At 36.6% G+C, this 14,189-nt stretch overlaps 1 protein-coding gene and 1 long non-coding RNA gene across 2 annotated transcripts in view; both read left to right on the top strand.

The window, feature by feature from the left end:
* LOC136031143 (uncharacterized) overlaps positions 1–14,189 on the top strand; it is a 343,784-nt gene that overhangs the window by 125,809 nt on the left and 203,786 nt on the right. The window lies entirely within an intron of this gene.
* The window catches only part of LOC136031133 (small ribosomal subunit protein mS29-like), a 31,072-nt gene that overhangs the window by 12,250 nt on the left and 4,633 nt on the right, over positions 1–14,189 (top strand). Inside the window, exons 6-8 of the mRNA XM_065710452.1 lie at positions 3,168–3,328; positions 7,039–7,180; positions 9,408–9,506. Coding sequence (XP_065566524.1) covers positions 3,168–3,328; positions 7,039–7,180; positions 9,408–9,506 — 402 coding nt within the window. The remainder of the gene's footprint in view (positions 1–3,167; positions 3,329–7,038; positions 7,181–9,407; positions 9,507–14,189) is intronic.

Here is a 14,189-nt window from a genome sequence, read left to right as displayed (position 1 = left end):
CTTCCGACTTGTGATTGGAGAAGAGGCATATGCGCTTCAGCTGATTGTCACAATGCTGTAAATACACTGGGTTTTCAAAAGGAATGGGTTTGGCTTTTATCAATTTTGCTCTGCATATTTTGGCTAGTTTTGCTTACTCAATTGAAAGTAAGGAATATTTATAAGACAATTTTCGACCTTTAGGTACAATCGCAGGAAGAAGCATTTTTTTTTTTAACCCAATAACAAAACTTGAAATCCTGAACACATCGATGTTTCGACAGTGACCATTCAAAAAAGCAGTTAAAACTATGCTCCATTTATTTCAGTTTAGGTTAAGAGTACTCCATAGCGTAGCAACGATTTTCTTTACCTTCTTTTCCCACATATTCCATGAATAAATTAATTACAATCTCCGATTCAAAATTCTCTGCTGGGTAGCAGCTAAAAATCGCTTTTCTTAACCCTACTGTTATCTGTATTATCTAGAATGAAAGCCACAATGCGAGAAACCTTTATGTTTACACGCATATATGTTTAGGCTTTCTGACTCAAGGCATTGTAAAAAGCCCCAGACTCTAAGAAAATTAATTAAACTTGCCATTGAGCACAGGATTCTGGTTTGGAGAATGAGAAGAACAGAGAAAATGGCTTCTGAGAAATAGTTAAGTGGTCTCATCAGTGGCGGCTCTAGGCCTGGGTAGGGAGTGCGGCCGCTCCCCTGGTTTTCTGACATCTGGCATTAAATTCCTTTTGTTTTATATTTTTGCACTCCTGTGGTATATCTCCCCCCTCCCCCCAGGTTAAGAGACCTAAAACCGCCACTGGGGCCCACACAGAGACAGATTCGAGTAGAAGAAGAAATGTCTTCCAGGATAATGTCTACAAAGCTCTAGCTCCGAAATTCAAGTTTCATAAATTTTTTTATGCTGATTTCTCTAGAGCTGTGTTGAAAGGAAAATAACCAAGTGACGTTGCTAGGTTCATTGCAACTAGTATCTGTAATTCAACGCAAAATTATCCGAAGCCTTCCGAGAAAATGTATTGCTAAAGAGGAGTCTTTTTCTTGCTGTCTTGAAAATAACATCAATGGCGAACTGTGCACAAGCAAGGAGCGTTTATTTATTTTGAACGTAATATAGCTGTCGGGAGGAGCAAATTTATTAATTGAGATAAAACCGAATCGAACCGGATATTAGCCCCTCCTTCCATGGATTTTTGCCCGACAGTTGGAAAAGCAGCCATAAAAGTGAAATTTCACAACTCATAGTGTTTTTATTCCTGTATTATACACTGGAAGTGCTCATTAGAATTAATTAATTTGCATTAGAAAAGTTGAGTCTATATTTAGTCTATATGGCGTCTTTAATGATTAGCCTCAGCGCCACTAAGCTACTCCCAAGTAACACCAATTTTCAAATCCTTTGAGATTTTTGTGTTAAAGCTTTTGATTTATTCATAAAATGTCTACGTTCATAAGGAAATCCGGAAATAGTGGGTTAATATTCCATTATGACTAAAAATATATGCCTATCTTTCAACACATAATCGTTTTTGTTGGACAATAATAGGTGTTGCGTATATTTGAAAACGAGTAGAGGGGTCAGACATGTGCACAGTCGAAGTTTTATGGGGAGAGGAGGGAGAAATCGTTTTTCGTTGTTTTTTGTTATTCTGTTGAATTCTTAAAAGAAGCGGTGTTCTTTGGACTAATCTTGAGAGGTATCCCCAGTCGTCTCCGTTGTTTTGGCAAAACACATTTTTAGAAATATGAGGGGAGGGGGAATTTGCCGTTTTTTCAGTGTTTCTGTAAAAAAAAAATACCACAAAAACATTTTTAAATGAAAACACCCCAAAAAAGGATTTTTTGAAAACATCTTTGGGGGGCAAATAAAATTCAAGGGGGTAAATGCCCTTCCCCTTCCCCAATTTACGCTACTGCAAAACATGCTAAAGGATAGAACTATAAACTTTGCCCTCATATTAATTTTAGAAGTCGTTTTATTGTTTTTATTTGTGACATTTATCTGCGCTACTATAGCTTGAGAACCACTGGTCAAGCATTGAGAAAAATCAACTACCGTAGTTATAAAATATGCTTGCAAATAGCTAATTACTTTTACTTTACATAGTTTGTTTACTATTATTACATAATTTAATAGTTACTTTACATAGTTTACTTTACTTTAAATACTTTACAAATACATTTACTTTGCTAATTACTTTACATAGCTGCATTTAGACAAGCTAAAATAATTCTTTCTATGATAAAGTCTACGAAACAAACGTTGTGCCATTAATTATGTATTTTTCCTCAAGCTCTGAGAGTGCTTTTTTTGCTTCCATATGGAACAGAAGCTAAACAGGTTGGAATTGGATTAGAAAACATTGAGATTCTAGTCTGTAACCACAAGTCAGTTAATTTATCAAATTTGACCTTTGCGGATTTATTGAATTCTTTTTTCGTAAGGTTTCTCAAATGTCCCTTAAAATCAGAAATCAATTAACTTCAAGATTTTCTCAGTAAATATTTAAAAATAAATAGTGCGTGGTTTCATCTTAGCTGCCCTCCGCTGAAAGAGAAACGTAACTGTTTTTTTTTTCTGTTTTAAATGGAAAAAATTGTTAATAAGTACGGTTTAAAACATATAAATAAAAACGTAAATGTAATTCAATTCCAAATACTGATTTATTGAATATAGCAGTAGAAATATTCGTTTTCATAAGTGTTTTTTTTTATGATTTTTTTATGATAAGTGTTTTTATTAATGCACTTACATAATGGCAACATGATTTTAAGACCCACTCATTGATGTCTTTCAAGGGCCCTGCAGGAAGTTCCACAGAAATAATGCGTTATTTCTTTTCTATTAAAAAAAGTTGTTTTGTAATCATCTCAATTTGCTTGACAACGGTTCACGTCAGGGGGGAGGGCTCAAAATCTAGCGGGTGGGGAGAAATGTTGGAAGGTGCAATTGCGAAAGAAACTGCAAGGGCCACTGCCCCTTTGAAAATGTGCATTAAATAATATGTTCTTCAAAAGGGGTAAAAAAGGGTTTCAGCCGTTTTGCTCCTTCCCCCTTGTGTAGTAAATTGAGGCTGTTCTGATGTCACAAGTAGCCCCAAAGAAGAATTATATCTTTAACTGTAGGCTACATACGCTCATCAAAATTAATTAATTGTTTTAGTTGAAGGTGAGCCAAACTTACACATGGAGTAAGCGAGAACAAACATCAGAGGGATCTCCAATTGTTGATGTAATTGAACAGGGTATCAATCGACCCAAATATTCTTCAGACTGTGTCGCAGTTCTTCTGAAGGAACTAAAATTAGCTGCTAATGAATCTAAGTAACTTTTTATTTTCAGTTGTTCATTTTTCTTAGTTGTTGGTGTCTTTTGCAGTACTAAACCAGGGTTCTTAATCATTTGTAGACTACAGTGGATTGTCCAGTGTAATCCTTGGCTCTGGAGCAGAAAAAGCGCAGATTGCCCTTTTCCGAACAGGCTCCGATTTTGACACAGGACAGCCACGTAGTTACCTATAGAGGGAATTTTCATTAACGTTGAGAATGTGCGTAATCATTAGTAAAACTTTGATAAGAATTGGCTTTCCAAACGGTAAAATAGCTCTATTTAGGACGGGTTGTTCTTTAATGAATTTTGATGGTAATTATTTTTCAAAGATATGTATTTCTTAAAAATATTTATATTAAACGCTTTTGTTTAGGCTAGATGCTCTTAATAAGGATTTTTATATCTCTTGGAGGCAAGGCCGTATCCAGGGGGTAGGGGGTCTTAGGGGTTTTGTACCCCCCCTCCAATGTTTCTCTGACTCGTAAAAACGTAACAAAAATGGATATAAACTAATTTTTTGTGGGATTTTTAGGTTTGTTTAGTGTAAATCTCCCCCTCCCCTGATAAAATCTTTGTGTAAAACACCCCTAAAAAATCCTGGATACGGCCCTGCTTGGAGGTATAATAATCAAGAAATGCTGGGGCTGTTAGACTCGACTCTCGGAGATCTCGTATTTATTTTATTTAGTGTATTAACTGCTTAATCCTATTTGGATTTGTAAAACTTATGCTAGGTGAGTTTTGTCTGTCGGCAATGCTTTTACAGTTCCAACAGCAATACCATTTTTGAATTAAGACAGAAAAAATAAGACGAAAAAATCGAATTTCTTAAAATATGGCTGTTTTATATGCGTTGAAGGAATGGATAAAATATTTCCACATAGCCCCAATCTACGTTCACTCAATTCTTCAACTGCGCTGGGTAATCTATTTTTGAGCATCTAAATTGAGAATGTACCATGTTGCTTTTTTTAAATCTGAAATTAACCGTTGACATCGGAGGAGCTATGCTACTTTTCCTAGGCCAGTAATTTTTCCAACTCAAAATTGTAAAAAATGACAGAATAGACTAAATTGTCTGCTGGTGGCTCTCACGAGATTCAAGTCGAAAATCGGCATGCACCGTATTGTTGCTGATTTTTTCCTCCGAAGCTCTTGTCAATAGAGCAGAAAACCAACCAGATGATGGTTAGTTTTGAAATTTCTAGCCGTATTAATGGTATTAAAACCACGCCTTTTTGTATTTCCAAAAATTTTTTGTTTCTAATATTAAAGTTGCTCTTCAAAGGGTCCACGTTTGAAACAGTATTTGCAGAAAAAAATTGTGGAACACATAAAAAGGTATATAGGACGCATAAGAAGTTGCCTTTCAGAGCTATCTTTCTTCCCAGATGGGTCGTCGAGAAGTATATGTAGAAAGGGACAAATTTTACAATTTTTCATCTTTTTTTCAATAAGAAGCTATTTTTAAGATGAAATGTCAATTAAGTATAAATACTGCTAATTTTTAAGTCTTGGCGTTAAAACTCTGGAAAAGTTTGAGTTGTCGATGATATTTTCTTGTATCTTAATACTGCAGTGCATTTTAAATTTGATTGACCCAACTGTCTATACAAAATATATTTAGGGGTAATTTGAGTATACATTAGCGAAATCCTGTGCATGGTTGTCCCCAAAACCATTGAGTATATCTGGAATATTTTCTTAAGTAGAGGTACAACGTACCTATAAAGTCTTGAGTAAGTCTCCAACTGCTGCTATTTTATCTTAATAAATCCTCAAAAGCTGTTACTGGAAGATCTGCACGATTCATATTTCCTCCCTTATACGCCTTTCCTTTTCCTTTCCCATTTCTAGTTCCTCAATTATTAAATGTGTCCTTTGGTTTTGGCCACGATGATATATCTTTAATCAAATGTTGCTATTCTACAAATTGTTGGTTTGCACAACTGTTAAATTACCCTGTATTGTCGACTGTGTCAGCTGATTAGTTTCTGGAATTGTTGCTAGTTTCCTCCCCCCTGATCCGAATCATATCGTGCAGTTGTTTCTTAATCCACACTTTATTTTCTTGAGAGTTTAACATTACTCCTGATTTCGTCTGCTCAATTACAGTGCCCAATCTGCAAGTTTTGTTTTCTCACGGCATCTGGACGACAAGTAGTTTTTCTCATAATGTTAAAGCCACTTTTTCATAATTCATTCTCCCAAAGTTTGTTTATAAGTACATTTTATTGAGCTATTATTGAAAATGCATTTTTTGTCTTTTTTTTAAATGAAAAATTACAAATTCCATTCCCCAATAGATTTTAATGCATATAGCCCCTTGGTTCCTAAATTTTCGTCAATTTAGCACACCATTGGTGCTTTAGTAATATTAATGACCTTCTAGTTGTACTATTTTTTCACACAAAATAAATATTAAACCTGAAAAAGGCTCAAATAAATAGACCCATATTTGAATGTTTGAAATTATTTGGCTTACTCTTTTGCGTGAAATTGCACATTTTAAAGAGTGTTGGATTTCATCTGTATAAGTAAGTAAATTTTCAAAGGATTGACACTACATTAACATAACACAAACATTACATAACATAAACAAATGAGAAAACAAATCACAAAAATCTACTCCTGTGCTCCATTGCCAATCAGAGACGTCGTCCTAAATTTTTAACACTTCATCTTTCAACACTTCAAAATATTTATCTTTCTTTACATTCACGAGCCATCTCTCATCAAATCTATACTTTCCACACACTTTATTTCTCAACTCACTCAATTCTTCGCACTCATACATCACATAACCCACACTCTCATCCATACTTCCACTCATCGAGCGAAAGCGAGGACCATCCTGCCCTCTCCTCCTCTCTAAATACTTCCTTTCAATATCAATTATTAAACTATTCCCCCTTAATTCGATTATAAACTTCAACTTCTTTTTGTTTTAATTCACCTTAAACAAAACCCTTTCACCCTGTGTCTTTTTCACCGACGTGTAGAGGCGCAGGGAATCAGAAAGGCTTGATCTGGTAAAATATTACCTATCATCTTTGCAACCTATTTATGTACACTTAATCCATTATTCCACATTTCACCCACTCCGCAATCTTGGAAAATCCTCCTTACCTTGTACGGCCATCAACTTGGAAATTTATCTCTAAGACCTTCTAAATATGCAGGTTTAAGTAGCCACACTGGAGGCATCTTCACTGTGCGCTGCCAAAACCTAACCACGTTCACCAGCCTAGAAGCTACTAAACTACTCTAACTATTCATACTTCTGTTAACACCTAGCCATCTCTTATAATATACCAGTTGAATCTTTTCTAACTTGTCACTTTTGTTGAATACCCAAACATCTGACGAGTCATGCATCACCAATACCATCTTATTACTAAAAACCTCTCTCTGTATCCTAATATCTCTTACATCCCTTATCTGGCTCTTTAAAGTTAAATTCGAACACATCCCACCCATTTCCTCACTACGTCCTACACGGTATGCCTACTAAACAATTTATCCATTGCCTTGAACGTCACCCCTAAATTATCCTTAGCCTGGAGCTCTCTACCATCCTCTGGAATTCTCAAATCCTTTTTCAAATCCTCTGGAATTCTCTGCTGTCTTGTTTTTTATCTTGCAATTGAACAAATATTGGCCGCCTTAGATTGACTTTTAACATTCGTATAATCTATCTCTAGATGTAAAGTATTTATGGCTGTTGATGGTGTGAACGCTCTTTTCTTGGACAAAACAAATTTGAAAAAAGAGGACTATTCTTACGCAACCCCTTCTGAGCTGACACTCTTGCGTGCAGTCAGAAATATGCTGAACAATGATTGGGTAAGTAAGAGCTAAATATAGTTTATCTTTTTGTTAAACTTATTAGACAGGGTCGCAATGATTATGGCGTTTTACCCGATGTATAAGGTTATATATTTTGTTCTTCCTTCATCCAGGGAGGGACCCTATTTCCTTTACCCTTAAAGATAAAAATATAAATTTAATTTTTAATATTTGAATAAATAACCGCATAGATCGATTGTTTACTTAACCAAATAGGCCATAGCAATCGACATTTTTTTTTCCTATATTCACGGCCCCAGGTACTTAAAGGTACCTGATATGCTGCTATTCAATTACCTCGTTATGAAACCTCGAGATTTTAAATGTCTGTTGAACCTTCTTTTGAAGGAGTCAACAGTGGGATTTGCAGGAATAACATCCCCAGGAAGATGGTTCCAGATAGAATTGCAACGCTGGACGAAGCTCTCCCTCAATTGCTCGATTCTTGGTGTTTCCTCCTTTAGATAATTGGACCGAGGTGTGTGCCTTCGTGTCTGCCTTGTCGGTTGGACAAAGGCGGGAACAATGCGAGAGAGCTCGTTTGAAGGAGGTGAATTTATGTACTTGTAGAAAATAATCATCGACGCTACATCAAACTTTTGATTTAGAGGCTTGAGCAAGTCATGCGTAGAGGCGCAGTAAGCACTGTTTTCCCTATTCTGGATCTTCTGGAGTGGTACTAACAGCGTTTTGAGGCACCAGCATATATCTGGTATTCATATTCAGCTGTGGGTCTGATACAGGACTTATAAAGTGACGAACAACAAGCGCTAAATAATACAGAAATGCTAAAATAGACTGAAAGAATATATAAAGAGAGATGCTACCTCCCTTCTTTCGCAACCTCTATTAAGTCAAAAAGCCATTGTTACAGCCTACAACAACCGGACTATAATTACAATCATTCTTTCCAAGATTCCTGAAAAACCAGAGAAATGCAATCTCAACTTAAAAAAGATCTGAAAGACCTGATATCCGCACAAACTACATTTAAGGTTCCTTTATGCTTTACCCATCTGTGCCAATGTAACTTGCAGCTAGAATTATTACTTTTCGCTTATGAACTTTATTCTCATACGTGATGGAAATAAAATTAGCCCGAAGTGAAATGAAGCTTTTTTGACAAAAAGATTGTTTTCTGACACATGTCCATGCAAAAAATGCCTGTTTTCTCCCTCTACGTGTAAAATTTCCAAAAAAAAACATATTTTGAATGAATTAAAGGTTGTTATTTGGCTGAAGCCTGTGAGCAAGGACTTTTTTCAGGGCCTGGGGGAGGGGGTTTGAGGGTGTTATTAACTGTGATTTCTTTTTTTGGATAGGGAGAATAGTTAAATCTCAAGATTTTGATGGCCACCAGTGACTGGCCAGTCCCGTAATTGATCAATGTTTTATCTATTTCTTTTAATCCTTTTAATTTTGTGAACGAACTTATTGGTACTATTTCAAGATAGCCTTGAAGGGGGAGTTTGGAGTCCAATAAAAGAAGTGAAGTGACTTGTTCTGCTGTTAAATTTTTGGCACAAATTTGAATTTAATCTCTTAATTTCAGATTTCCATGCCGTTTCTAAGACCCATGAAAAACGTCACAATTTCAAAGAATGAAAAGTTTGAATTTCCTGAAATAAATTAGAAAAACAAGCCGAAGCATCTATGGTAATTAAAAATGTGCTAGGTTTAATTTTTGTAAAGCTAGAGGGTAGATTTATTGTCCAACCTCCTAAACTGAGTACGTTGTAGCTTGTGGAGAATATAATCCAGGTCAATCCGTCCTAAGCAAGCTAAGCATACCCTAGGCAGAGGCTTCCACATGCTATGCTGGACGAAACAACGAAGTTAATTGAGAAAACTTTTGATTGCCTTGCGAGGTGAAACACTAGACTGATAGTGTCATTGATTTAAGTGCAGCGCATCCTCAAGGGGGAGGGGTCATCTGTGTGACGTGTTGAAGAAAATAGGCTCTATTATTGTCCTTGAAAGACTTCATATATTTCAAAATTGAATTGAAATACAGACGTGTTATTTTGCAGTCAGATTTCTTCCGAGATCCGGCATCCTCCAGCATCATTCGCTTCCTAACTGATCATTTGACGTCATCAGCTGGTTTTTCATACACTTAATAGTTTTAGTTTTTTTTTTTTAAACTGTCGTAATTTCGTCCAGTGCTTGATCTTATAGTTGTTAGCCATATACAATATAATACATAAAACTTCCTTTTTTTCAGAGAGGAGGGGCTGTTGTAACAACAGTTGATAAGTGGGGAATGCGAGCTGATCAACGCCCAACTGCCTCACACTTACCTAGGCACTTACTTGGCAAAGAGGTTGGTAGTTGTTGTTTTTTTTTTTCATTCTAGCGTAAAATGCCACTTAGAAGTAAATTCACTTGAAATTAGTTGTTCTTTCTAAGGGATGATGGGAAATCGAGTCGAACTCTTCGGGATCGTTTTATTCGTTGTAATCAGGGTTCCCACTTCTTGGTTACTTTCCCAAGAGTTTGCTGCTTCAGCTAGTGATCTTTGGAAAAGTATAAATATATATCATGAAAAGAGAAATCACCAATGTTACAGCACAAACACAAAAAAAAAAAAAAAAAAAAAAAAAAGAGACAGAAGGAGAAAAGGAAGACTGTTTTCCCAAACTAGTGACTAATACAGACCAGCACCTGAATGAGGCCCCAACCCCACCCATCCACACAATCACACAGGTCAAACAGCACAGCCACACACAATCAACCACAAAGAACAATCCATGGACAGGCAGTCACGTCGCCAATAAGTACAAGCCGCCATTCACCAAACAATAGAAAAAATAATACAGACAAACAATTCAGAGGCAACACCCAACACAAGGGCCCATCAGGAGAACACACCGGCCCATACAGGGCCTCGCCACTCCAAATTCTCCACCCAGCACAGTGCCGTGGCCACCACAGAACATCCACGGCATCCCCGCGTCAGGCATCACCCCCAAAATACACGCCCACGAAAAAAACAAAAAAAACAGCAAATGTAAAACAACCAAGTAAAACCAAAACAAGCCCACCCCGCCAACACATCCCTCCCTTTAGCAACAATAGGCAAACCAAATACTACAAATCCCACAAACACAAACACAAAAAAAAAAAAAAAAAAAAAAAAAAAAAAAAAAAAAAAGAGAGACAGAAGGAGAAAAGGAAGACTGTTTTCCTAAATTAGTGATTAATATAGACCAGCACTTGAATGAGGCCTTAACCCTACTCATCCATACAATCACATAGGTCAAATATATATATATATATCAGTGCTGCAACAAGTACTCCAAATTATTACTTAAGTATCAAGTATTAAGTACTCATTGTTTTTTTTATTTAAATATCAAGTAATAAGTACTTTCCAAATTCTTACTTAAGTATCAAATATCAAGTACTTGCCAAAATTGTACTTAAGTATTACTTCAAGTACTACTTCAAGTATTTATTCTATATATATATATATATATATATATATATATATATATATATATATATATATATATATATATATATATATATTTCTGATATAAAGCCCATGCTATCTTTTTTTAAAGCCATTCTGAAGGCTTCTTAGCCCCTTCCCTTGCCTATAAAATGTCCCCTGTCATTCCTCTCATGGAAATATTAATCAAGAACCAGAGTTTCCGTTTTATCATTTTTAACCGTTTCCCTTGTTCGGCTGGTACACACCCAATGAAGTCCAAGAAAATAATCTTAACCAATTTTCAACATAACGGCTTGAAAGGAAAAGACTATCAAAACAATTAAATGGAGTCAAAAAACTCTTGATTGGATCAGACATATCACATGACAGGATTAACACAGTGCATGTAGAGTTGAACTTCTGGCGATTAGTGTTCGATCAAATCTGGCACGTTTGAAAAAATACAGGGTTATTCTGAAACATGTGGGAATGATGGAAAAAATATTGAAGGTATTGTTTTCCATTGTTTGGCTGGTACACACCCAACGAACTCCAAAAAATAATCTGAACCAATTTTCAACACAACGGCTTGAAAGCAAAAGACTTTCAAAACAATTAAGTGCAGTCAAAAAACTCCTGATTGGATCAGACAGATCAATGACAGGATTAACACAGTGCACGTAGAGTTGAACTTCTGGCGATTAGTGTTCAGTCAAATCTGGCACGTTTGAAAAAATACAGGGTCATTCTGAAACATATCGGAATGGTGGAAAAAATATTGAAAGTAGAAAAATAAACTTTGGATTGGCTTTAAAACAGATAAAAGGTAATAAAGTAGATCATTCTCTGATTCAATAAATAAAAACCTTAGCAACAAAAAACTCAAATTTAAAAGTAAGGAGCCAAGTGAGTCATTTGCAGACTTTTTTAATAAGAGAAATCAAAGCTCAATAATCAAAAATCAGTTGATGACATGTCTCGCCCTCGGCACCTTTACAAGGAAACTGCCTCAAGTTTTCAAGTTAAATTTCAGACACGCTATGAAAATGTATGGCATCTATATCCTTTGGCTGGTTTTCACTCAAGCAAGCCGCATACTGTGTAGTCAATTCAGATGGCCAGTAAAACTCCCTACAAACATATATTATAAAATCACGGGCCTGCAGCAAGCCCGCTGATTCAGACGCATTCCATACGGCTGGTCAAACTGCAGAATGAATGAATGAATCAATGAATGAACTTTATTATACGTAAAAATATAAAAAAACACAAAGTACGGAGTATTATAAATAAACAAAAAGGATAAACAACAAGAAGAAAAAAATCAAACTAGCAAAAGACAACATGGACTAATTAACCAGTATCAATATGGATAAAAGGCTGCAGAGGGTCGTAAACGTGAATAAAGTAGATAGTCTTTTTACATAAATCATCACTGGAAGACCGAATCCAAGATGGCATATCTATTAAACCAAATTGAGCAATTATTTTTCTGTTTTGGTGCCATCTAGGAAGCCGGAGGAGGAATTTGCAATATCTGAAATAAGCCGCACACACAGTTTGGGGATTTTTCTTACGAAACAGATGAGCCATGCCTGATAAAAACAAAAGCATAGGGGCACAATAAGCGTTATAAATCATGCACAAACCGTTGCGGTTGTATCGGCTTTTGTTTGGGGATATTTTTCCATAAGCGACGCGTAGGTTTTTCACGACTTGATTCACTAGGGATGAAAAGGTAGTGGAAAGTGTTGGACCGAAATACAGACCAAGCCAACTAACTAAAGAAGAACATGGCAGAATTGCAGTCCCAGCAACGAATAGAGTGACCGCATAAGGGCTATTAAAACAAATAAACTCGCATTTAGACGCATTAACTGACAGTCCAATCTTAGATAGTTCATTGGTTAATATAGTGAAATCGGAAAGCAATCCACGGCGAGTCTGGGCAACAAGAAGAACGTCGTCTGCATATGCAACAGAAGACAAACCAATATTGCCGTAAGAAACAGAACTTTGAAGGGGACGTAGGAACGATGCAAGCACACATTTAAATATACTAGAAGACAATATGGCAGAAGTTGCAACCTATCTGTTTCTAGCAGCAGTTTTCACACCATGAAGTGGCAAAAACCATGAGACTAAGTCGAAAATCTTCTGAGAAAAAAGGAATAAAACAAGAGCTAAGAGCTCATATGGCACTTGTGACGAGGTCGGAAGAGCCGAGGGCTCATATGGCATGAGCTCTAGCAAAATTATAAAAATCAATAGATTAATATAAAAGAAAAATCAGAGGCTTAATGCTGGTTAGCATTTAAAATAAGAGCTCTGAGACACAAGGTCCTTTTAAATATCAAAATTTATTAAGATCCGACCACCCACTCGCAAGTTAAAAATACCTCATTTTTCCAATTTTTCTTCTCCCTTCACCCCCCCCCAGATGGTAAAATCGTGGAAATCAACTTTATCAAGTCAATTTGTGCAGGTCCCTGACATGCCTACCAATTTTATTATCCTAGCACGTCCAGAAGTACCGAACTCGCCAAAGCACTGGACCCCCCTAACTACCCCAAAGAGAGTGGATCCAGTTCGGTTTCGTCAATCACGTATGTACGACATTTGCTTATTCTACCCACCAAGTTTCATCCCGATCTCTCCACTCTAAGCGTTTTCCAAGATTTCCGGTTTCCCCCTCCAACTATCCCCCAATGTCACCAGAACTGGTCGGGGTTTAAAATAAGAGATCTGAGACATGAGTTCCTTCTTAATATCAAATTAAAAAATAACTCACGAACGGTCACCCGCTCTTAAGTTGAAAATACCTCAATTTTTTTAATTTTTCCGAATTAACACCCCCTCCAACTCCCCCAAAGACAGCAAATCCATTTCGGTTGTGTCAGTCACGTATCTAGGACTTGTGCTTATTCTTCCCACCAAGTTTCATCCTGATCACTCCACTCTAAGCGTTTTCCAAGATTTTCGGTCCCCCCCCAAATCCCCCAATGGCACTGGATCCGGTCGGGATTTAAAACATGAGATCTGAGTTACGAGGTCCTTCTAATATGAAATTTCATCCGATGAAATTCAAGATCCGATCACTCCTTCGTAAGTTAAAAATACCTCATTTTTTCTGATTTTTCAGAATTAACCCTCCCCCAACTCCCCAAAACAGAGTGAATTTGTTCTGTACATGTCAATTACGTATCTAGGACTTGTGCTTATTTTTCCCACTCAGTTTCATCCCGATCCCTCCACTCTAAGCATTTTCCAAGATTTTAGGTTTCCTCCTCCAATGTCACCTGATCTGGTCGGAATTTAAAGTAAGAGCTCTGAGACATAATATCCTTCTAAATATCAAATTTAATTAAGATCTGATCTAATTTTTCCAAATTAACCGTCCTCCCTCTCCTCCCCCCCAGATAGTCGAATCGGGGAAACAACTATTTCAAATTTAATCTGATCTGATCCCTGATACGCCTGCCAAATTTCATCGTCCTAGCTTATCTGGAAGGGCCTAAACTAGCAAGACCAGGACTGACAGACCGACAGACCTACAGAATTTGCGATCAC

The sequence above is a fragment of the Artemia franciscana genome, chromosome 9 (assembly GCF_032884065.1).
Source record: "Artemia franciscana chromosome 9, ASM3288406v1, whole genome shotgun sequence".
NCBI lineage: Eukaryota > Metazoa > Arthropoda > Branchiopoda > Anostraca > Artemiidae > Artemia > Artemia franciscana.
This window is presented reverse-complemented; position numbering and strand designations above follow the sequence as displayed.